The 18,835-nt window shown below is 41.1% G+C and overlaps 1 protein-coding gene across 3 annotated transcripts; it reads right to left on the bottom strand.

Annotated features, from left to right (window-relative positions):
* Positions 1-1,765: 1,765 nt before the first annotated feature.
* Positions 1,766-18,524, bottom strand: NAA20 (N(alpha)-acetyltransferase 20, NatB catalytic subunit). 3 transcript variants are annotated; one of them, XM_011979526.1, is made up of 6 exons: positions 18,165-18,524; positions 13,129-13,153; positions 9,894-9,984; positions 8,727-8,862; positions 2,754-2,899; positions 1,766-2,292 (listed from the first exon to the last, which is right to left on the bottom strand). In XM_011979526.1, exons 1-6 carry the CDS (start codon positions 18,215-18,217, stop codon positions 2,207-2,209), a joined length of 537 nt encoding a protein of 178 aa, XP_011834916.1. In that variant the 5' UTR covers positions 18,218-18,524; the 3' UTR covers positions 1,766-2,206. The 3 variants fall into 3 exon arrangements, with proteins under 3 accessions (XP_011834916.1, XP_011834917.1, XP_011834918.1); XM_011979527.1 differs by having other exon boundaries at positions 17,558-18,260; XM_011979528.1 differs by lacking the exon at positions 2,754-2,899.
* Positions 18,525-18,835: the final 311 nt, after the last annotated feature.

The following is an 18,835-nucleotide window of genomic DNA, read 5'->3' as shown; positions in this document are numbered from 1 at the left end:
GATCAAGACCATCCTGGCTAACATGGTGAAACCCCGTCTCTACTAAAAATACAAAAAACTAGCCGGGCGAGGTGGTGGGCGCCTGTAGTCCCAGCTACTTGGGAGGCTGAGGCAGGAGAATGGCGAGAACCCAGGAGGCAGAGCTTGCAGTGAGCCGAGATCGGGCCACCGCACTCCAGCCTGGGCGACTGAGCAAGACTCCGTCTCAAAAAAAAAAAAAGAAAATGTCTACTCCTCACTGCTGACATGTTAAACTCACTCTTGGTTTAGAGCACGTGTAGAAACACCTCAGGTAGCTCTATGCTAAATAATGAAGAGTAGCACAAGAATGAATATATTTGCTGATATGTTGCTCACATTCTCAAGCAAAAATTTGACTACATTAACCGATCTGAGAGTTTTCCTTTAACCTGGACTGTTTCTCAAGCATATTTTTTCTTTGTTCACTGCCCAAGGACTAGAACTATATTTTTAAGGTTGTTTTCCCCTAAAAGGACCTTTAGTAAGCAAACTGATGATTAAATGTGCACATGTCTCATTCACCCAAGGAATAAAGCTACTTCGTAATGTTACTAAATTTTATCTTGAAAATAACATACAGTGTTTAAGGATGGAAGAAAATAGGACTGTTGAGATAAAACGCAAATCTGTTTTCATCCTGACTGCTTTAGTCACTGGACCAGCATCAGCTGCTGCGGTGTCAGATCACATCTCAAGTAGAGGTCTGCCTAGTGAGTGAGCAGAACATCATCTTAATGAGGCCTTTGGCTCATCCAGTCAGGGAGTGAGATGAAAACAGGTCAGAATGCAAGTGACTTAATCACAGTCTTCCTAGAATTACCTGTTTATGTTGCATGTATGCATAAGAAAAAAATTCTGTCATGTTCCCAAGGTAGAATTGTAATAAGCATGTGCCAGTGTGAAAGCTGGAAGGGAAAAAGCTATTCTCTAACAGGAGAACATATTCACTTCTCTCCCACCCTCAACTCCACCAAAATAAATCCTTTCAATAGTAAAAGTTTAATAATTTCTTGTGGGTTTTTCTTAAGTCTTTCACTAACTGGATATTTTCACATATTACAGAGGATGACACTACACATAAAATACATGGTTGGCCTATGCTATAGTTATATGACCTTTCTTTACGAATTATGTTCTTTTTCCTCTCTAAAAAAAAAAAAATAACCTCAACAGTTTTTGTTTGTTTTTTTGGTTTTTTAGAAAGGCAGCATTTAAGTAAAGCATTGTGAAGAGGAGAAAAGATCTAGGACTAACAGTGTAACAGTATGAACGCAGGTGACTGGGAAGAATTTACTACACGATATGAAGGGAGCTTCTTAAGTATGCTGGGCAGTGATTGCTTCAGGTGTGCATTTTTAAAATATTATGTATGGAAGTCACAATTTAATGAAAAAAACATATCCTGAATGATGACCTTTCACAATCCTGATTTGTTTTTTCTTTTTTTTTTTTGAGGCAGGGTCTCACTCTGTTGCCTGAGCTGGAATGCAGTGGGACAATCTCAGCTCACTGCAACCTCCATCTCCAGGGTTCAAACAATTCTTGTGCTTCAGCTTCTGCATAGCTGGGACGCCCAGCTAATTTTTGTATTTTTTAGTATAGATGGTATTTTTAGTATAAATTTTGGCCAGGCTGGTCTCGAACTCTTGACCTCAAGCAATCAGCCCACCTTGGCCTCCCAAAGTACTGGGATTACAATCTGATTTAGTTTTACAAATGACTAACAAACTTCAGAAAACATTCATAGGGTCAACAATGTATTTTATTATACATCTTAGATTTATACATTTCATATATGCTTTTAAAGCTTCAATTAACAGTTCAATACAAAATTTAAAAACAAATATATGCAGCAGTGGTTCTCAGGCACAGAATTTAGGAGGAGACTGAAGCAAATCTTTTCCCTAGCATACATACAGTGAGTATTATGAACCATGAGAGTGGGATGTTTCCTTCTGACCTAGCTGCCTTTTTGATTGAATTTTGTTAGTGAACAGCTTTAATAGGTATGACATTGCTAACTGGAAACAATGAGATTTTAAATAAATTGATAACCTGTATTTTCTTGAAGTCTTTAAGACCTAAAATGATTACTTTTCTCCTAATAGAGCTCCAGAATCATCCAATGAAAATAATATTTCCCATAAAGTATCTAGAGTATCTGCCTAAGAACCACTGCCCAGGGTTATTCAATGTCTTCAGGCCTCACAGGATGAGGTAATGGTATGATGGATTTCTTCTCAGTGTCCCTGGAAAGTGCTTTCCTCATATCTGTAAAGAAGCAAAGTTTAATATAAACACTCAAACAACATATTCTATCAAATGTAAAGTGTATAGATAAAGTTCCCATAAGAGGTTTTATCCCCTACCCCTACTTCCACCAGATTCTAAGCAAAATGTATTTATAAATAAGTCGCCCAACTGCCAAGTATACCAGATGCTAACCAAACCTCACCCAGGATTCAGCTCACAATACACGTTCTTTCTTGTTATTAAAATAATATGTATGTAACATAGTAAAACAGTAATGTACAGAAATTAACCATTGGTTATAGTTAATAGGTAAGTTAATTATTACTAATAAGTTCATAAAGGTAGGTTGAGGGAGATTTAATATTAAAGTCAAATATGATTCTTCTACATTTATTAAAATAATCAAAGACTACAATCTGTAGAATGAATGTAACTGTTTCGACTTCTTCTTGAGGATACTGCCATGGAAGGGAGCTTACCATAAGCGTCCTCATCAGGCTCCCCGTTGCTGGCCGAATAGTACTCTATGACCGTCCTATATACACTGTAGCCCAACTGCTTGTACATGTTAACTGCAACTTGGTTAGATACTCTTACAAAGAGATCGACAAAAAATCCACCCTTTCTTTAAAAAAAAAAAAAAAAAGGAAAATGTTAGAATGTGAGACACCCTAGAAAGTAATAGATACGTATTTTTTTAAAACATGTGTTTTTACCTTGCTCTGACTACTACTCAGAATGGTAGTAATAGGACTTTGTAGCTGATTACATGGTAATAGAAATTTGTATTACTTAGGATTTATGACAATTACTTTGCAGTATAAGATGACTATGCATACTAGCATTTCAAAAGCTGCAACACGTTTTCTTAAAAGATAAACTCAAGGCATTTGTTCTACAAATTCACCACTTATTACAGTTTCTCCTGTTGATGAAGTTTACATACATGGAATCATATTCTTTTGTCTTTTGCTTCTCTCAGTCAACGAACATTGTAAAAGCTTCAAGAGTGGCTGGGCTTGTGCACCACAAGTCATTCACAGTCCTGTTGATACACATTTCTGGCTTTTACTGTTACAAACGATGCTCCTATTAATACTTCTGTTGAGTGTCTCATGTAAGGTCTATAGCTAGGAGTCTCACTGTTGTGTCACAGGGCACATCTTCATTAGTTAATGCCAAACTGTTTTCCCAACTGGCTTGTACCAACTCACTCTCGCACAGAAGTGAGTAAGCCTCCATTCCACAGCAGCAAGGCTTGGTGCATCAGATGTTTTTATTTTTGCCAATCTTACAGTGTAACTATATCTCAGATTTTAGTTTGTATTTGCAATTACTAACGATGTTGAATATATTTCTGTTGGTTGGCCATTTAGATTTCTCCTTCTGTACAGTACTTAAATCTTTCACACAGTTTTTCCCCCGCTACAGTTCTCTATGTATTGTGAATATTCAGTACTGTGTAATGTCTTTGCAAATATCTTTTTCCAGTTTGTGGTTTGTCTTATCATTATCTTTATGGTATCTTTTGATAAAAAAAGTTACTTCACTTCAGTGAAGCTGAATATATGATGGCCTTTTAAAAAAGCCCTACACTAAGGCCACAGAGACACTCTGCCATATTCAATTCAAAAGACTTCTTAGCTTTACTTTCACATCTAGGTTTTTAATAAATCTGGAGTTGATTTGTGTATGGAATAGTGGTAATCTGGGAAATTTCTTTTTCCCATAGGGACATCCAATTGTCCAACCACCTTTACTGAAAAGTCTATCTTCATACTACTGATGTGCAGTGCCTCCTTTGCGGTATGTTAAAGTCCATATATTCTCGGGTCTGTTTCTCAAATTCTGTAGCACTGGTCTAGATAACTACAGCACTAAGATACAGTCTCACTCTTTACAGTCTGATACCTGGAGGGGGCACATCACCCATTTTGCTGCTATTCAAGAATATCTTGTCTCTTTTTTGCTCTTTCTATTCCTCTATATGTTTCAGAGTCAGCTTAACAAGTACTATAAAAAATACTTGGGATTTTGACTGCAGTTACATTGGAACTGTGGTCAATTACCTGTTTTACTGTATCCTCTAATCCAGTGATAGTTTATCACTCCACTTATCAGGGCTACTTTAATATCTCTCAAAAAAGTTTTTAAAATGTCAGAGGTCTTGCATAGCACTTGCTAGATTCTTAAGTATTTAATATTTTTTCATGCTATGGCATCTTTTCTAAATTTTACTGTTTGTAAATATATAAATACCATTGATTTTTTATACTGACTTTATATCCAACAACCTTGCCTACCTTTAATTCTAAACATTTATTTCTAGATTCTTGTGGATTTTATATTTGTATAATATCTGTGCAAAATAAGTTTTGTTTCCTCTCATATGTAAATACAATTGCTTTTTATACTGACTTTATATCCAACAACTTTGCCTACTTTTTATTAATTCTAAATATAGATTCTTATGGATTTTATATTTGTATAATCGTATCTGTGCAAAATAAGTTTTGTTTCCTCTCAATCCTCCTGTTTATTTTTTCCTGCTTTCCCGCACTGTCTATAATTTCTAGTAAATTACTGAAGAGGGACTAACTTGTCCCTGATTTCAAAAGGAAAGCATTCAATGTATCACTACTAAATATATTTACTACAGATTTCTTGTAGATATTTTTCAGGTTAAGGAAGTTCCCCCTTTCTATTTCCTAGTTTGCTAACAGTTTTTATCAGGAAAGAATATTGGATTTTATCAAGTTTGCTGCACTTTCTAAAATAACCAGTGTTCTCCTTTAGTGTAAAGTTGAAACCACCTTGTTTCTGATGTGTCATCCTATTTATGTAGTGCCAAATCCATTTTGCTAATTATTTTTCCGGGATTTTGCATCTGAGTGAGATCTTCCTCAAATTTTCCTTTTCCATATTTTGTCAAGTATTGTTATCAGAGTTATCCTCGCCTTAAAAAATAAGTTGAGGAATGTTCCCTTTTTTAGCTTGTGCAAAATAGTTTCTGTAAAAGTGATCTTTCAGTTGTTATTTCTTAAATGTTTGGTAAAATTGGCCAGAGAAGCCACAGCTTTCTTCGTGAAAAGATTTTGGGCTACTGATTGAAATTCTTTAGGGCAGGGGTTGGCTCACAACCTATTTTGCTACTGCCTTCAAGCTAAGAATGGTTTTTGCAATGGTTGTTAAAAAACAAACAAACAAAAAACTATGTAACCAAGACTTTAGGTGGCCTGTAATGCCTGAATATTTACTATCTGACCCAGAAGAAAATTGCTGATTCTTGTTCTATAGGCTTGACAAATTTCTATCTCATTGTTCTATCAGAAAAAAAGCATGTCTCAATCTCACATTATAATAATTATTTGTCTATTTCTCCTTGTAGTTTTGTCAATTTGTGCATTTTTACTTTGAAATGATGTCACTGGGTAAATACCATTTTAAACTATTTTTTTTTTTTTTTTTTTGAGATGGAGTCTTACTTGTTGCACAGGCTAGAGTGTGATGGCATGATCTTGGCTCACGGTAACCTTTGCCTCCCAGGTTCAAGCAATTTTCTGGCCTCAGCCTCCCAAGTAGCTGGGATTACAGTCACGTGCCACCACGCCTGGCTAATTTTTGTATTTTTAGTCGAGACAGGATTTCACCATGTTGGCCAGACTGGTCTGGAACTCCTGACTTCAAGTGATCACCTGTCTTGGCCTCCCAAAGTGCTGGGATTACAGTCATGAGCCACCACTCCCAGTCTTGTTACTTCCTTGATTAAATATTTTATCAATATGCAGTGACCCTTTTTTACACTGGTAATAATTATTCAACTATAATTTAACTACTATTAATAAATATTCTTTCTTCTGGTTAGAATTTGCAAGGTAATTTAAAAATTTACTTTCAATCTTTCTGTATTAAAAATATTTTAATATATTTTATACATATTTCCTGTAAACAATACAGACGGCCTTTGTCTTTTAAATAGAGTCATCATAGCCGGCAGGACGTGGTGGTGGGTGCCTGTAATCCCAGCTACTCGGAGGGTGAGGCAGGAAAATTGAGCCTGGGAGGCGGAGGTTGCAATGAGCCGACATCATGCCACTGCACTCCAGCCTGAGCAACAGAGCGAGACCCCGTCTCAAAAAATAATAATAAATAAAGTCCTAAGGCCATTAACATTTACTGTTGTAATTACTGACAGTATTTGGATTCTTGGCTACCATTTTATTTCATGCATTTTGTTTTGCCGGTTTAGTTTCCTTTTTCTCTTCTTTGGGGTTGATTTTTCTTCTCCTCTACTTGTTTGGTTTCTATTTTTAATGTATACATTGTATACACTATGTATACATGTATATAAGCATATAATGTATACAAGCATGTGTATATATATTATGTATGTATATATGTATACAAACCCCTACAAATAAAGATTACTTAAATCTTAGCAACTAGTCTCAAATAACGAAGGTTTAGAAACTGGAAGGGAAGAGAGCATAGTGGTTTTCTACTCAGAGAGAGCATCTATCATATAAATACCTTAAATTATATGTGGAAGGTCATAGCTAGTTACAACCCACTTTCTTTTTTTTTTATTATACTTTAAGTTCTGGGATACATGTGCAGAATGTGCAGGTTTGTTACATAGGTATACACATGCCATGGTGGTTTGCTGCACCCATCAACTCGTCATCTATATCATTAGGTATTTATCCTAATTCTATCCCTCCATTAGACCCCCACCCCCGACAGGCCTCGGTGTGTGATGTTCCCCTCCCTGTGTCCATGTGTTCTCATTGAACAACCCACTTTCTAACCCCCTGTTCACTATACAATAATGCCAAATACTTTTTTTTCAACATAATGCCATTAATAAATGTGCATAAACTATAATCATGCTAAAAATTTTCTTCCCTTCTTTGTTTGGTCTAGGGAGAACTTGAAAAAAATCTTAAAGATTAGCACTCTTCTTTTTCAGCTAACACAACTTCTTCTCTTCTCTGAATGAGTTTGAGCTCCTTTTGCCTCTAATTTGGCTTGAAGCCTTTGTCAGGCCACAGTTACTTCTTTAAAACTTGCCTTTATTAAATCTATTAATTAAGTGGAAATTAAGCTCAAGAACCCTTCTCAGCAACTATTCTCTTTCCTACCACACTTTTAGGAAATTACAGTGGAGAAAGAAATGGCAGCTTGACAACAGGTCAAGCTTATACAAACCTATCTCTTCTAGAATGAAGATACAAGGAGGGGCTTTCTCTTCTATTTATTGTATTACACGACAATGAAGAGGTTTGATATATACAACACGTCTCTTAAAAAAAAAAAAAAAAGATGCCATGCTGGCAGTTCGCGAACTGTGCACTTAGGTGCCCTAAAGTGTCCCAAACTCATACAGCCACCAAAGGATATTTCGAATGTTCAGGAAAAACAGCAAAACCTTACACGTCAGATATTGGGAAACTAGTTTGAAGTAGTTCACAAGTTCGACATTAGATCATACTACATTCCTCTTAATGACATAATATTTCTATGAAGCAGTTTCTGGCAGTTGCTGTGATTAAAAAAAATATTAGGGCCAGGCACAGTGGCTCACGCCTATAATCCCAGCACTTTAGGAGGCTGAGACAGGCAGATTACGAGATCAGGAGATCGAGACCATGCTGGCTAACACAGTGAAACCCCGTCTCTACTAAAGAATACAAAAAATTAGCTGGGCGTAGTGGCAAGCGCCTATAGTCCCAGCTACTCGGGAGGCTGAGGCAGAAGAATGGCGTAAACCCGGGAGGCGGAGCTTGCAGTGAGCCAAGATTGTGCCATTGCACTCCAGCCTGGGTGACAGAGCAAGACTCCGTCTCAAAAAAAAAAAAAAAAAAAAAAAGAAAACCAATGGGAAACAGGAATGCAGGTGGTTGTGTCAAGTCATCTAACGTCCAACAGGTATACACATCTCATTAGTAGCTAGCCATAGTTATTTAAGATGAAATAAAAATATTTCTTTTCATTTTTTTTTTCTAAATGGCTATTAGTTGTTAGGCTATAAATACTTATTAAACAGTTAGAATATAACTGTTTAAAACTGAACTATTTTCTTTTGGCCAAGAAGCACTGTTAAAAATTTATTCAGATGCCAAGGCAATGTTAACAGATATTAGGAGTGTGTGCCACAGTGGCAGGAACACTAAGAGAAACCTCGAGAGCTAGCCTTTGGAACTGATTCCACCAATTCCTCGGCTTATAAGCCTACAGCGGGTCACTGCAATACTTTGCCTTAATTTCCTCAATGGCAAAATAGAAACAATTATCACTTTGACTATGTGACAGAATTGTTGTAAGGACTATTGGAGATGGAGGAACATGAAATTCCTGTAAACTGTAAAGCATGACAGTTATTCAGCCTGAAGGGGAAAAAAATGGTTAGGGGTCCACAAATCCCTAAGTGTATTTGAAAAACTGAATCTCACCTTTCTGAAATCTCCTCTAGTAACTCCATAAGTTTAGCAGCCAAACCAAGGCGTCGAAATTCTGGGGCAACAGACAGAGCTGTGACATGCCCGTGCCATTCTTCCCTGGCTACTGAGCCTTCTGCTTTACCCATAACTGCCAACAACAACAAAAATCACATTCAGTAACTAGACACTGATTTACATATAAATATACAATTACTGTTCGGTACATTTTTATTACAAAGGAAACTGATAACGAAGTTTTTAAGTACCACCTGAGGTCATCCAGCTAACAGTGCTTTTATTTGAAATTCACTTGTAAATGTAATACTATATGTAGTTCTAAAATCAGAATTAGAACAAAAAAGAATGATATACTTAAAAACACAACTAATTTTGAAAAAAGAACTAGAGTATGTATTTTTTCAAATAGCTACATTTCATATGGGTGTGGATATATGTGGGTACATGTGGATATACATATATAGTTCAGAACTAAAGATTTTGTTAGTAATGCTAACTCAATGAGGATGCTATGATGCCTGCATTATATACTAAATAAACCATGTAGAATTTTAACAAAAGTATAGAAAGAAAGATTTTTTTTAGAGATGGAGTCTCGCTGTGTCACCCAGGCTGGAGTGCAGTGGCATGATCTCAGCTCACTGCAAGCTCTGCCTCCGGGGTTCAAGTGATTCTCCCGCCTCAGCCTCCTGAGTAGCTGAGATTATAGGCCTGTGACACCATGCCCAGCTAATTTTTTGTATTTTTAGTAGAGGCGAGCTTTCACCATTTGGTCAGGCCGATCTCGAACTCCTGACCTCAAAGGATCCGCCTACCTCAGCCTTCCAAAGTGCTGGGATTACAGGCGTGAGAGCCACTGCACCTGGCCTTAGAATGAAAGATTTTTTTTTTTATTAGAATGAAAGATTTTTTTTTTTTAATTATTAGAATGAAAGATTTAAGAAGACTAAGACCATGTCTGTCTGGTTCACTGCCGTTATCGCCTGGGCCTAGCACAATGCCCAAAACAGAGAAGAGATCAGTAAGTTGTTGAATTGTTGAAGAGGAAATAAAATTACAAGCATCATGATTATATTCCGATTCTGCAGTCTAAAGCAATTGGTTGAAATCTGTATTAAAATATTTACCTACTCCACAAAATATTAGTGGTATTATACTTACTATAACCCATTAATTCTCCACCAGGTGCCTCTGCAACTATGAAATACTCTGGCCAGTGGGCGAGGTACTGTAGGTAGAAAGGAATCCCATACTAGAGTCCTGTTAAGGAGTGTGAAAAGTAATGGACAGTAAAAAGTTCTTCATTAAGGGATATTGTAAAAAAAGTTTCCTTTACAAAGTATACTGTTACTTTATCCCCAGCTCTATATGAGTCCTATAATCATACATACCATTACATGAAACATTTAGGTTATCATGGATTTTTAACAAAATTGCCTGGACATAACAGCCTCAAGTGTGGAATGGTGATAGCACTGTCTAATAGAAAGCAGAGAATCAGGACCCCAAAGTTCTACAGTCTACTTCCCTACTGACCATACCATATCTAAGTCTCTCCATTTATCACCTGATACTATTTGTTAGCGGTTTGCCTCCTCTTAGTCTATGAATGTCATGTTCCCTCTATCCCTGGTGCCTGGTACACAGTAGATGCTCAATACATTCATGCTTGCATAATTGCACTGAAAAATTAATGGCTAGTTCCTACTTTGACTTCAGCTATGAGACTGTGAAAATCACTTTACAACCTAAGTCCTTCCAGACCCAACTTAATTACCCAGTTTTTCCTCTCCACTGATTCAAATCCTGCATTTCTAGTAATGCAGATAAAAGCTGACTTAAGGAATCAACTATGTTAACAGTAAATGCCTGAATAATTTGCTCATGACTTAACTCTTCAACCTTGGGATGTCCTTACTGACATGTAATCATTCCTACATTTCTCTTCTTTTTACTCTGTATTTTAATGCATGAGAATATATTTCTTGTTAGTATAAACTTTCTGATGCAATTTATCAGAGGACACCATCAATCATACATAAATATATTTTTTAAGTTCCTTGAAAACCTGTTCAGTGTGAAATTCTTCAAAATCTCCTGTGAAGGACCATCATTATTTTGAATACCCTTCAAATACAACCCTTAACATGGCAGGCCAGCCAGTCTTCCTGCCAGCCAGCCTCTGACATACACCACAACCATCTCTCCTGTGGCTAACGGAGGAGTCCCAGACACCTCACCCTCCCATCGACCTCCAGGACCCAACAGGTTACTTTCAAATATAGGCTCACCTGGATTATGGGACTTTCATTGTACATTTTAAATGTCACTGGAAGCACACCATATAAACCGATTTGCATCCTAAAATTCTTCCAAATTTTTGTCATTCAAAATTCTTCAAAAATCTTTTAAGTGGTGATATCATTAGTCATAATTTTAAAAGTCCAGATGAACACTGTGGAGATTTTTTGCTTTTCCCATTCAGTTTTGTTTCTGATATGTAGTACTGTTGCTGCCTGTACCTGTAAGTAATTTTTACTGCTGTATACTATTTCTCTGTGTGAAGAGACACCTTAAATAGCCTGTATCCTGACAATGGACACCTGGGTCATTTCCAGTTTCCCCAAAAAATGTCTGAAATCCTTCTTCAGTACAGCTTAATTTACTTCACCATCTCCTGATTGTTGTGTGTGAATTTTACTCCAAATGCTTAGTAACTCTCCTGCAATAAATAATTTTTGTAATGCTATAACTCAGGGGTTAGCAAACTTTTTCTGTAAAAGGCCAAATAGTAAACATCCTAGGCTTTGTGGGCCATACAGTCCCTGCTGGAACTACTCAAACTGCAAAAGCCACAGAAAAAAAATATAAATTAATGAGCATGGTGTCCCAATAACATTTTACTTACAAAACAGGCAGTGGGCCAGATTTGGCCTATGGGCCTTTTGTCAACCACTGACAAACTGCCTCTATTTCTTCTTATTTTTGGCTTTCAGGAAATGGAATTACTATTTCCAAAGTGCCTTCCGGAAAGATAATAGCAACTTACATTGTCACTAGCAATCTATGAGAATGTTCCTCTCACCTCACCATCATCAGCACTGAGGTATATCATTTTTAAAAATCTTAGCTGATACCTAAAATATGGCATCTCATTGTGGTTTTAGTTTACATGTCTTTTGACCAATGAGACTGAACTCCTAATACCTTCATTAAGCTCCTATATGCCCTCTTTTGATAAATTACCGGTTAGCAGAACCCTCCTACCCACCTACAGTAGACATGGAGCATAACCCACAATCCGAACTTTGTGTTGTAAGCCACTAGAGATGTGGGGTTATCTGTTACCACAGCATAACCAGAGTACCCTATCTTCACATCTTTGCCCCATTTTTCCTTTAGGACAATAATAGACACTGCTCATTGTTACCTCAAATCCTTTATTCACTTTAGTAACAAGTCCCAATTTATAAAGTGGGGCACATTTCTGGACTCTAGATAGGATTCAGTAGACAGGTGGAACATGAAACAGGTGCTGGTCAATGAGACAGAGCAGGGCTGTGCGGCATTTCCCAAAGGTACTCTTTTTTTTTTTTTTGAGACGGAGTCTCGCTCTGTAGCCCAGGCTGGAGTACAGTGGCGTGATCTCCGGTCACTGCAACCTCCGCCTCCCGGGTCCTGGTTCAAGCAATTCTCCTGCCTCAGCCTCCTGAGTAGCTGGGATTACGGAGTGCACCACCATGCCTGGCTAATTCTTATATTTTTATTAGAGACAGACAGGGTTTCACCATGTTGGCCAGGCTGGTCTTGCAAGCCTGACCTCGTGATCTGCCTGCCTTGGCCTCCCAAAGTGCTGGGATTCCAGGCTCAAAGGTACTCTTAAAAGGGAAGAACACCCTCACCTCCCCCTCTGTTGATTCTGCTGCCGGAAACATGGCTGTGATGCTGTTTGCTCTGGCAGCATCTGGAACAAGATTACGGCCACTCTGTAGAGTGCTTAACCTGCAGACAGCCTGGCTGCTGGTGTCTTCATGGAAGCGTCACCTGCCTGGGACTGCTTATCTCCAGACTTTGTTCACACTAGAGAGATGAAGCCGCCTTGCTGAAGTCACTGTGCTTTCTGGTGAATACAGCTATGCTGACTCCTGAGGGGCGAGGTTGGCAGGGGAGCTATGATGTTACAAATTTCTACGATATTAACAGTTTGTCAGCAGATCTAAGACAACTCTTGTTCTCAGTGTCATTTTTAAAAATTGCTTTCAGTGTTGCTTATGATGTTTCCTGACCTACAAGTTTTTAAATTTTTCAGTACTGTGTTTTCCTTTCATTTCTCTATTTTCTTTATTCTCAGTAAATCTTCATTCAACTTTTTTTTTTTTTTGGTAAAAAAGGATACAGTTTCTGTAAGCGGATCCAAGTTACTGAAAGAAACAAGAGAAATGTCAATAGTAAGCAGCGTTTACAATAACCAGTTGAAATAAGCCTGCTAAAGCTAACAATAATAATGCCACAAGGAAAACAAAACATGTTTCATCAACAATTTTAAGGCCAACTTTAGGGCTGAGGAAGATGATTTAATCTACCTAATAGCCATAATAAGCTGTCACAGCAACTATTAGGGTGTTTATACATTTTTTCATTTAACTGCTACTTGCTTCTTTAAAATTAAAGTTAATAAATCTCCATCTCGCATTTTCTAAGTGGCAACAAATTGCTAATGGAACTGGGGATCAACTAGGGATGTAGCTCGCAGAGACGGAAGGTCAAACTCGCCCACTGCAGCATCTAACCCCATGGATCCTCCCTGCCTGTGTCTGGGTCTTCCCTGACAATTGCTCCTTTATCCCACCCTGTAAATGTGGTCACTCCCACCACTCGGTTTTTGCTCCCCACTCCTATTCTACACTCCCACCTCCCCGTCCCCACCATCCCCATTCCTATATGTTCAATCACGTGTTCTTGGTGGATGCCTCCCAACCTGGCTCTGCTGCTGTGGGCGCTTCAACCAGCACATCCCAGCACACCATTCCCGAATCTGCATTCTGAAAACCCACCTCCTTCGTCCCCTCACTTCCCTATTCAATCAGTGGAGCCGTTATTTTGTCAGGCTCAAAACCAGCTACTTTTCAATTGTTCTCCTCCAATTTCTAGTCAAATTCTCCTTTGAGACCCATAGCGATGCTAGTCATATCATATTCTGTAGTCCAGCAGTTCCTAAACTTTTTGGTTTCAGAACTCCTTAACACTAAAAAGTTACTGAGGACCCCAAAGAACTTTTGTTTATATGGGTAATATCTACTGATATTTACAAATTTTTAATATTCACTCAAAAATAATAAATCAATTACACGTTAACACAAATAACTTTACCAAAAAATCACTATACTTCCGAAAACAAAAAACAAAATCCAGTGACAACAATGGCATTGTTTTAACAATTCTGCAATGTCTTGCTTAAAAGACAACCGGATTCTCAAGCATTTGTTATGCTCGCTGCTGAAAGATCACACCTTGGGAAGCTCCACTGTGTACTTGTGAGGGAATGACAGTGGAAAAGGCAAAAAACCTTCTTAATACATCATGGAGATAGCTCTGACCTCACAGAATATCTGAAACAATCTTGGGGACCCCCAAACCCTGGCCCACACCTTGAGAATCACTGCTCTAATACAGTGCAGGGAGTCACTCCCACACTTCTCAACAACTGCTTTATGTTCTCTTGTCGGCCCACCCTCACCCCCACCTCCAGCCCCGCCATCTCAGGGGCTTCCTATTCCATCACGAGGAAACGATAACAGGAAGAAGGCGGCTTCACCAAAGTCCCCCCACTGAACCCACGCACACAGGCATCTGCACCCATATGCTACTTGCTTTCCTGTCACCAGGCACGGAGTGCTGGCGAGAGAGCCCCTCAGTACTCGGGACCCTCCTCCTGCAATTCTTTCCCTCCTGCATCTGTATCTTCAATTTCTCTTTCCTGGAAGAAACATATAAATATGATGTGCACTGAGCCATCAGCTGCTCTTGAACAGCTTCCCACTGCTGGGACAGCCTGAAATGCTCTTCACTCAGCTTCTGAGACCATGGGGTTTTCCTCTTACCTCACTGAGCCACGTGGTCTCCTTTACTTGAACACTTGATGCCCTACGGCGCCATGTTACAGCCTCTTTTTTCTACATTTGTGTTGACCCCCACATTTCCATCTTTAGCCCAGACCTAATCTTGAGACGCCCATGCCCAGATGCCTTCCTGGCCCCTCCACCTGGGTTTCTTGGTGCCCTTGGCAGAGAAGCTCAGGTCTTATGATGGCCTCTCCAAGTCCTGCCCTTCTGACTCTCTGCTATCATCCCCTTACCCTCCCACGCTCACTCTGTTCCAGCCACATGGCCTGCCTCCTATTTGAAACAGGGGTGTCTTCACTTACTGTTCCCTCTATTTGGAAGCTCCCCTGCCCCCCAGTATTCATGTAACTCATTCCTAACTTCCCCAGGTCTTTCTTCAAGGGCACTCTCCCTGAACCCCCACACTAAAGCTGAATCCCCACTCGCTTCTAGCTTTCCTTCCCTGCTTCTATTTTCCTGTGTAACTGAACACTAAGCTCCACATGACTCCCCGCCCTGTGTTAGAGCAGTGATTCCCAAGGTGTGGGTCAGGATTTGAGGGGGTCCCTAAAATTGTTTCAGGTTTTCCATGAAGTCAGCGCTACTTTATGATACATTAAGGTGTTTAGAGGGGAAAATGTACATTCTATAAAGACATCTTTTTGGTTATGTCTTGCTCATTGCTGTGTCTCTAGAACTGGCACACAGTAGGCACTCAAATATTTTTCCAAGAATAAAATGTGTGTTAAATTAATTGCAGTGTCGTACATCCACGGATTCTTTCGATTCCGACTGCAACATCTAATATGAGTCATTCTCAGAGTTTTCTACCAAAATGCCCTAATCAAAGAGGCAAGTAAATAGAAAAAACGGGGAACCAGGTGTGGTGGCTCACACCTGTAATTCCAGCACTTTGGGAGGATAAGGTGGGAGAATCACTTGAGCCTGGGAGTTCCAGACCAGCCTGGGCAATAAAACAAGACCCTGTGTCTACAAAAAATTTTTAAAAAGTAGTGGGGTGTGGCAGCACATGCCTGTAGTCCCAACTACTCGGGAGGCTGAGGCAGGAGGATTGCCTGGGCCTGGGAGCTTGAGACTAAAGCGACCTATGATTGTGCCACTGCACTCCCATCTGGATGACAGAGCGAGACCCTGTCTCAAAAAATAAAAGAAAATGGGGAATAAATGGAGCTCCCCTACTGGCACATTCTGAAGAGGCCACGTGATTCTCTGAAATCTAATATTTTCTTGTAAGTGTTCCTGTGTTATTTCCTTTCTATTCATTTCCATGTAAAACAGTTGTCCTTTCCTAGATCTTCAGGTAAAACTGATTCCCCATAAGGCTTAACTTTTCTTGAAGCTTCAAGGCATCCTGTCACCTCCCATGCTGCACCTCTCAAACTGAAGCCTCTGCCAAGTCATCATCTCTGGGCCACTGCCAAGGCCTCCTGAATGGCTTACCTGCCCAGTTTACCTGCTCTCATCACATGACAGCCCACAGAGCTCAGTGGTTAAGAATTTGAATCCATCACCTAGAATCCACAGTGAACACTTTGCTACACTGGCTTCATCATCTCTCTCTGCCCATCTATCAATCCTAGATTCATTTTGAAAAACAATAGGGCAGTATGTGAAAACTAAGACCCAAGTGGTTCCAATTCAAGTGTCAGGAGGATAGAAAGGACTATGGGATGAGATGGTTGGGAACATTTCAAAGAGGGGTGAGCCTCTCCAGAGGCTCCAGGTGGGTTAAGACCCACTCCAGAGCAGTGGATGGCAAACGGAATGTGTGTTTCTAACATGGTCCCTGTGATCGGGGACCACATCTTTTAGAACCACTGCTCCAGAACCAATCTCCTTGGATGAAATTCCTTGCTTTACTCATCCCCACCTGGGCCAATTCACTTGTGCTTGCCATGCCTTGGTTTACTCATACACAAAATGGGGATGACAGCACCTCAAAGAATTGTGACGATTAACTGGATTATTATGTGGGCACTCAGAACAGTGCAGGGAACAATGAGTTCAACACAAGTCACCGCAGCTATGAAGCTTAGACCAGACTGGCCCAACAGAAAATTCTTTTCACAGGATCAGGTCGAAACCCCTCCTGTTTCACCCATTTCTCCACGACTGCTCAGGGACAGAAAGCCACTAGATTCGCACTGACCCCAGTTGTCTAACCGCACTTCGTAAGTGTCCCCACTTTCATGCCCCGCTCCTTCTCTGGAACTTCCTTCTTCCTCACTTACCAATGTGTCACCCATCCTTCAAGGCTCACCCTCTCTTTGAAATGTTCCCAGCCATTTCATCCCATAGTGCTTTCTATCTTCCCGACACTGAATCAGAACCACTTGGTCCTTAGTTTTCACATACCGCCTTGTTGTTTTTTAAAGTGGATCTAGGACTCATAGATAGGCAGGAGAGATATCAGTGTAGCAAAATGTTAACTGCAGAATCCAGGAAAAGTGTCTATAAAAGCACAGGCTGAAATTCCTCCAACTTTTCTAAATGTGTGGGAATCTTCATAATAAAACATTTTCTTAAAAAAAAAAAAAAAGGTACCTGCAGATCAGAGGTCTGGCCTTAACTCGAATCCAAAGAGACTGCATCCAGGGCTCTGGGCACAGCGAGCCTCCCCTAAGATATGCCCTGACTCCTCACACAGGAAAGGTGTCTACACCCGGGTGCGCAGCTACAGTAACTAAACTTGCAAACAGTAACCATGACTGAGACAGCATCCGCTGCCGGCAACACGGTGATCGGTGTTATTTCATTTAGATACAATTTAACCACGGCCACCAGGTGGGCTTCACCATGTACACATCCCAACAGCTGCTGACCAGCTTCCGATCCTCGCAAGCCCCCTCTGCGGCCGGGCCTTCGGCGGTGCCCGCTGCCCAGAAGAGGTGCGGCCCGGCCACGAGCCAGCAAGCAGTGGGGCAGGACGAGGAGCCCAGGTGGTGGGCTCGAGGCCGCGCCCCAGCTCGCCCCATCACCCCAGTGCCTCCTGACAGCGACCACGAGTGGCGGCCCCAGCGCTGCCCCAGAACCCGCGAGCTAGCAGGGTCCAGAGACAAAGTTTGAGCACCTTGGCCAAGGTCGCCAAGGCCGGCGTGCGTCGACTCCAGGCCCACCTGTCCCTGGACCCTGTGGCCCCAGGGAGGCGCCCACGTCGGCCGGCGGGGGTGGTTCTCGCGGGTCCCCGCCCGGGCTTGGGGTCCCGCCGGGAGGGTGCGGCTGGGGCCGGAGCTGGCGGGTCTGGAGGTGGTGGGGCCGGAGGTGGCAGGGCCTGACCACGAGCGGCTGGCCCTAGGCGCGTGTCACTCACATGTTGTTGAAGCGGAACAGGTCGTCGCAGGTGAAGGCCCGTAGCGTGGTCATCGCGCCGCTTCCGAAGCCAGTTCGCCAAGACCCAGCGCCCGCCCCGCCGCCGGAAGTCTCCCGGAGTGCGGCCGCCCCAGAACCGAGCCGGACGGGGTATTGCTTCCGGGCTACGAGTTGCTCGGCAACGACAGCAGCGAAGCAGCTTCCTCTGGCGGCCGGCGGCGAGAATTGCCAGGCCGCTCCTGTAAGGCCTCCGGGGCTCTGGCTGCCCAGAACTTCGGAACCCCTCCTGGAAAGCGGCTGCAGAAAGCAGTCGGCGATACCTGGGAAGGAAAGAAGCTGCTGGTGATGCGGAAACCCAAGCAGAAGAGCGGGGTTCACAGCCACCTGGTGCTGCAGAGTAAATGAGGAATGGGAGAATTCATGACCCAGAGTCGCTTGTCCCAGTGATGCGAGTCGCAGATATCATCTTAAAATGTCAATACCACGTTTAAAACCAAAAAGAAGGCCGGGGGCGGTGGCTCACGCCTGTATTCCCAACACTAGGAGGCCGAGGCGGGCAGATCACTTGAGTTCAGTAGTTCGAGACCAACCTGGCCAAAATGGCGAGACCCGCTGTCTACTAAAAAAAAAAAAAAGAAAAGAAAAGAAAAGAAAAAGAAAGAAAAATTAGCT

This window comes from Mandrillus leucophaeus, unplaced genomic scaffold (genome assembly GCF_000951045.1).
Source record: "Mandrillus leucophaeus isolate KB7577 unplaced genomic scaffold, Mleu.le_1.0 Scaffold202, whole genome shotgun sequence".
NCBI classification, from domain to species: Eukaryota; Metazoa; Chordata; class Mammalia; order Primates; family Cercopithecidae; genus Mandrillus; species Mandrillus leucophaeus.
This window is presented reverse-complemented; position numbering and strand designations above follow the sequence as displayed.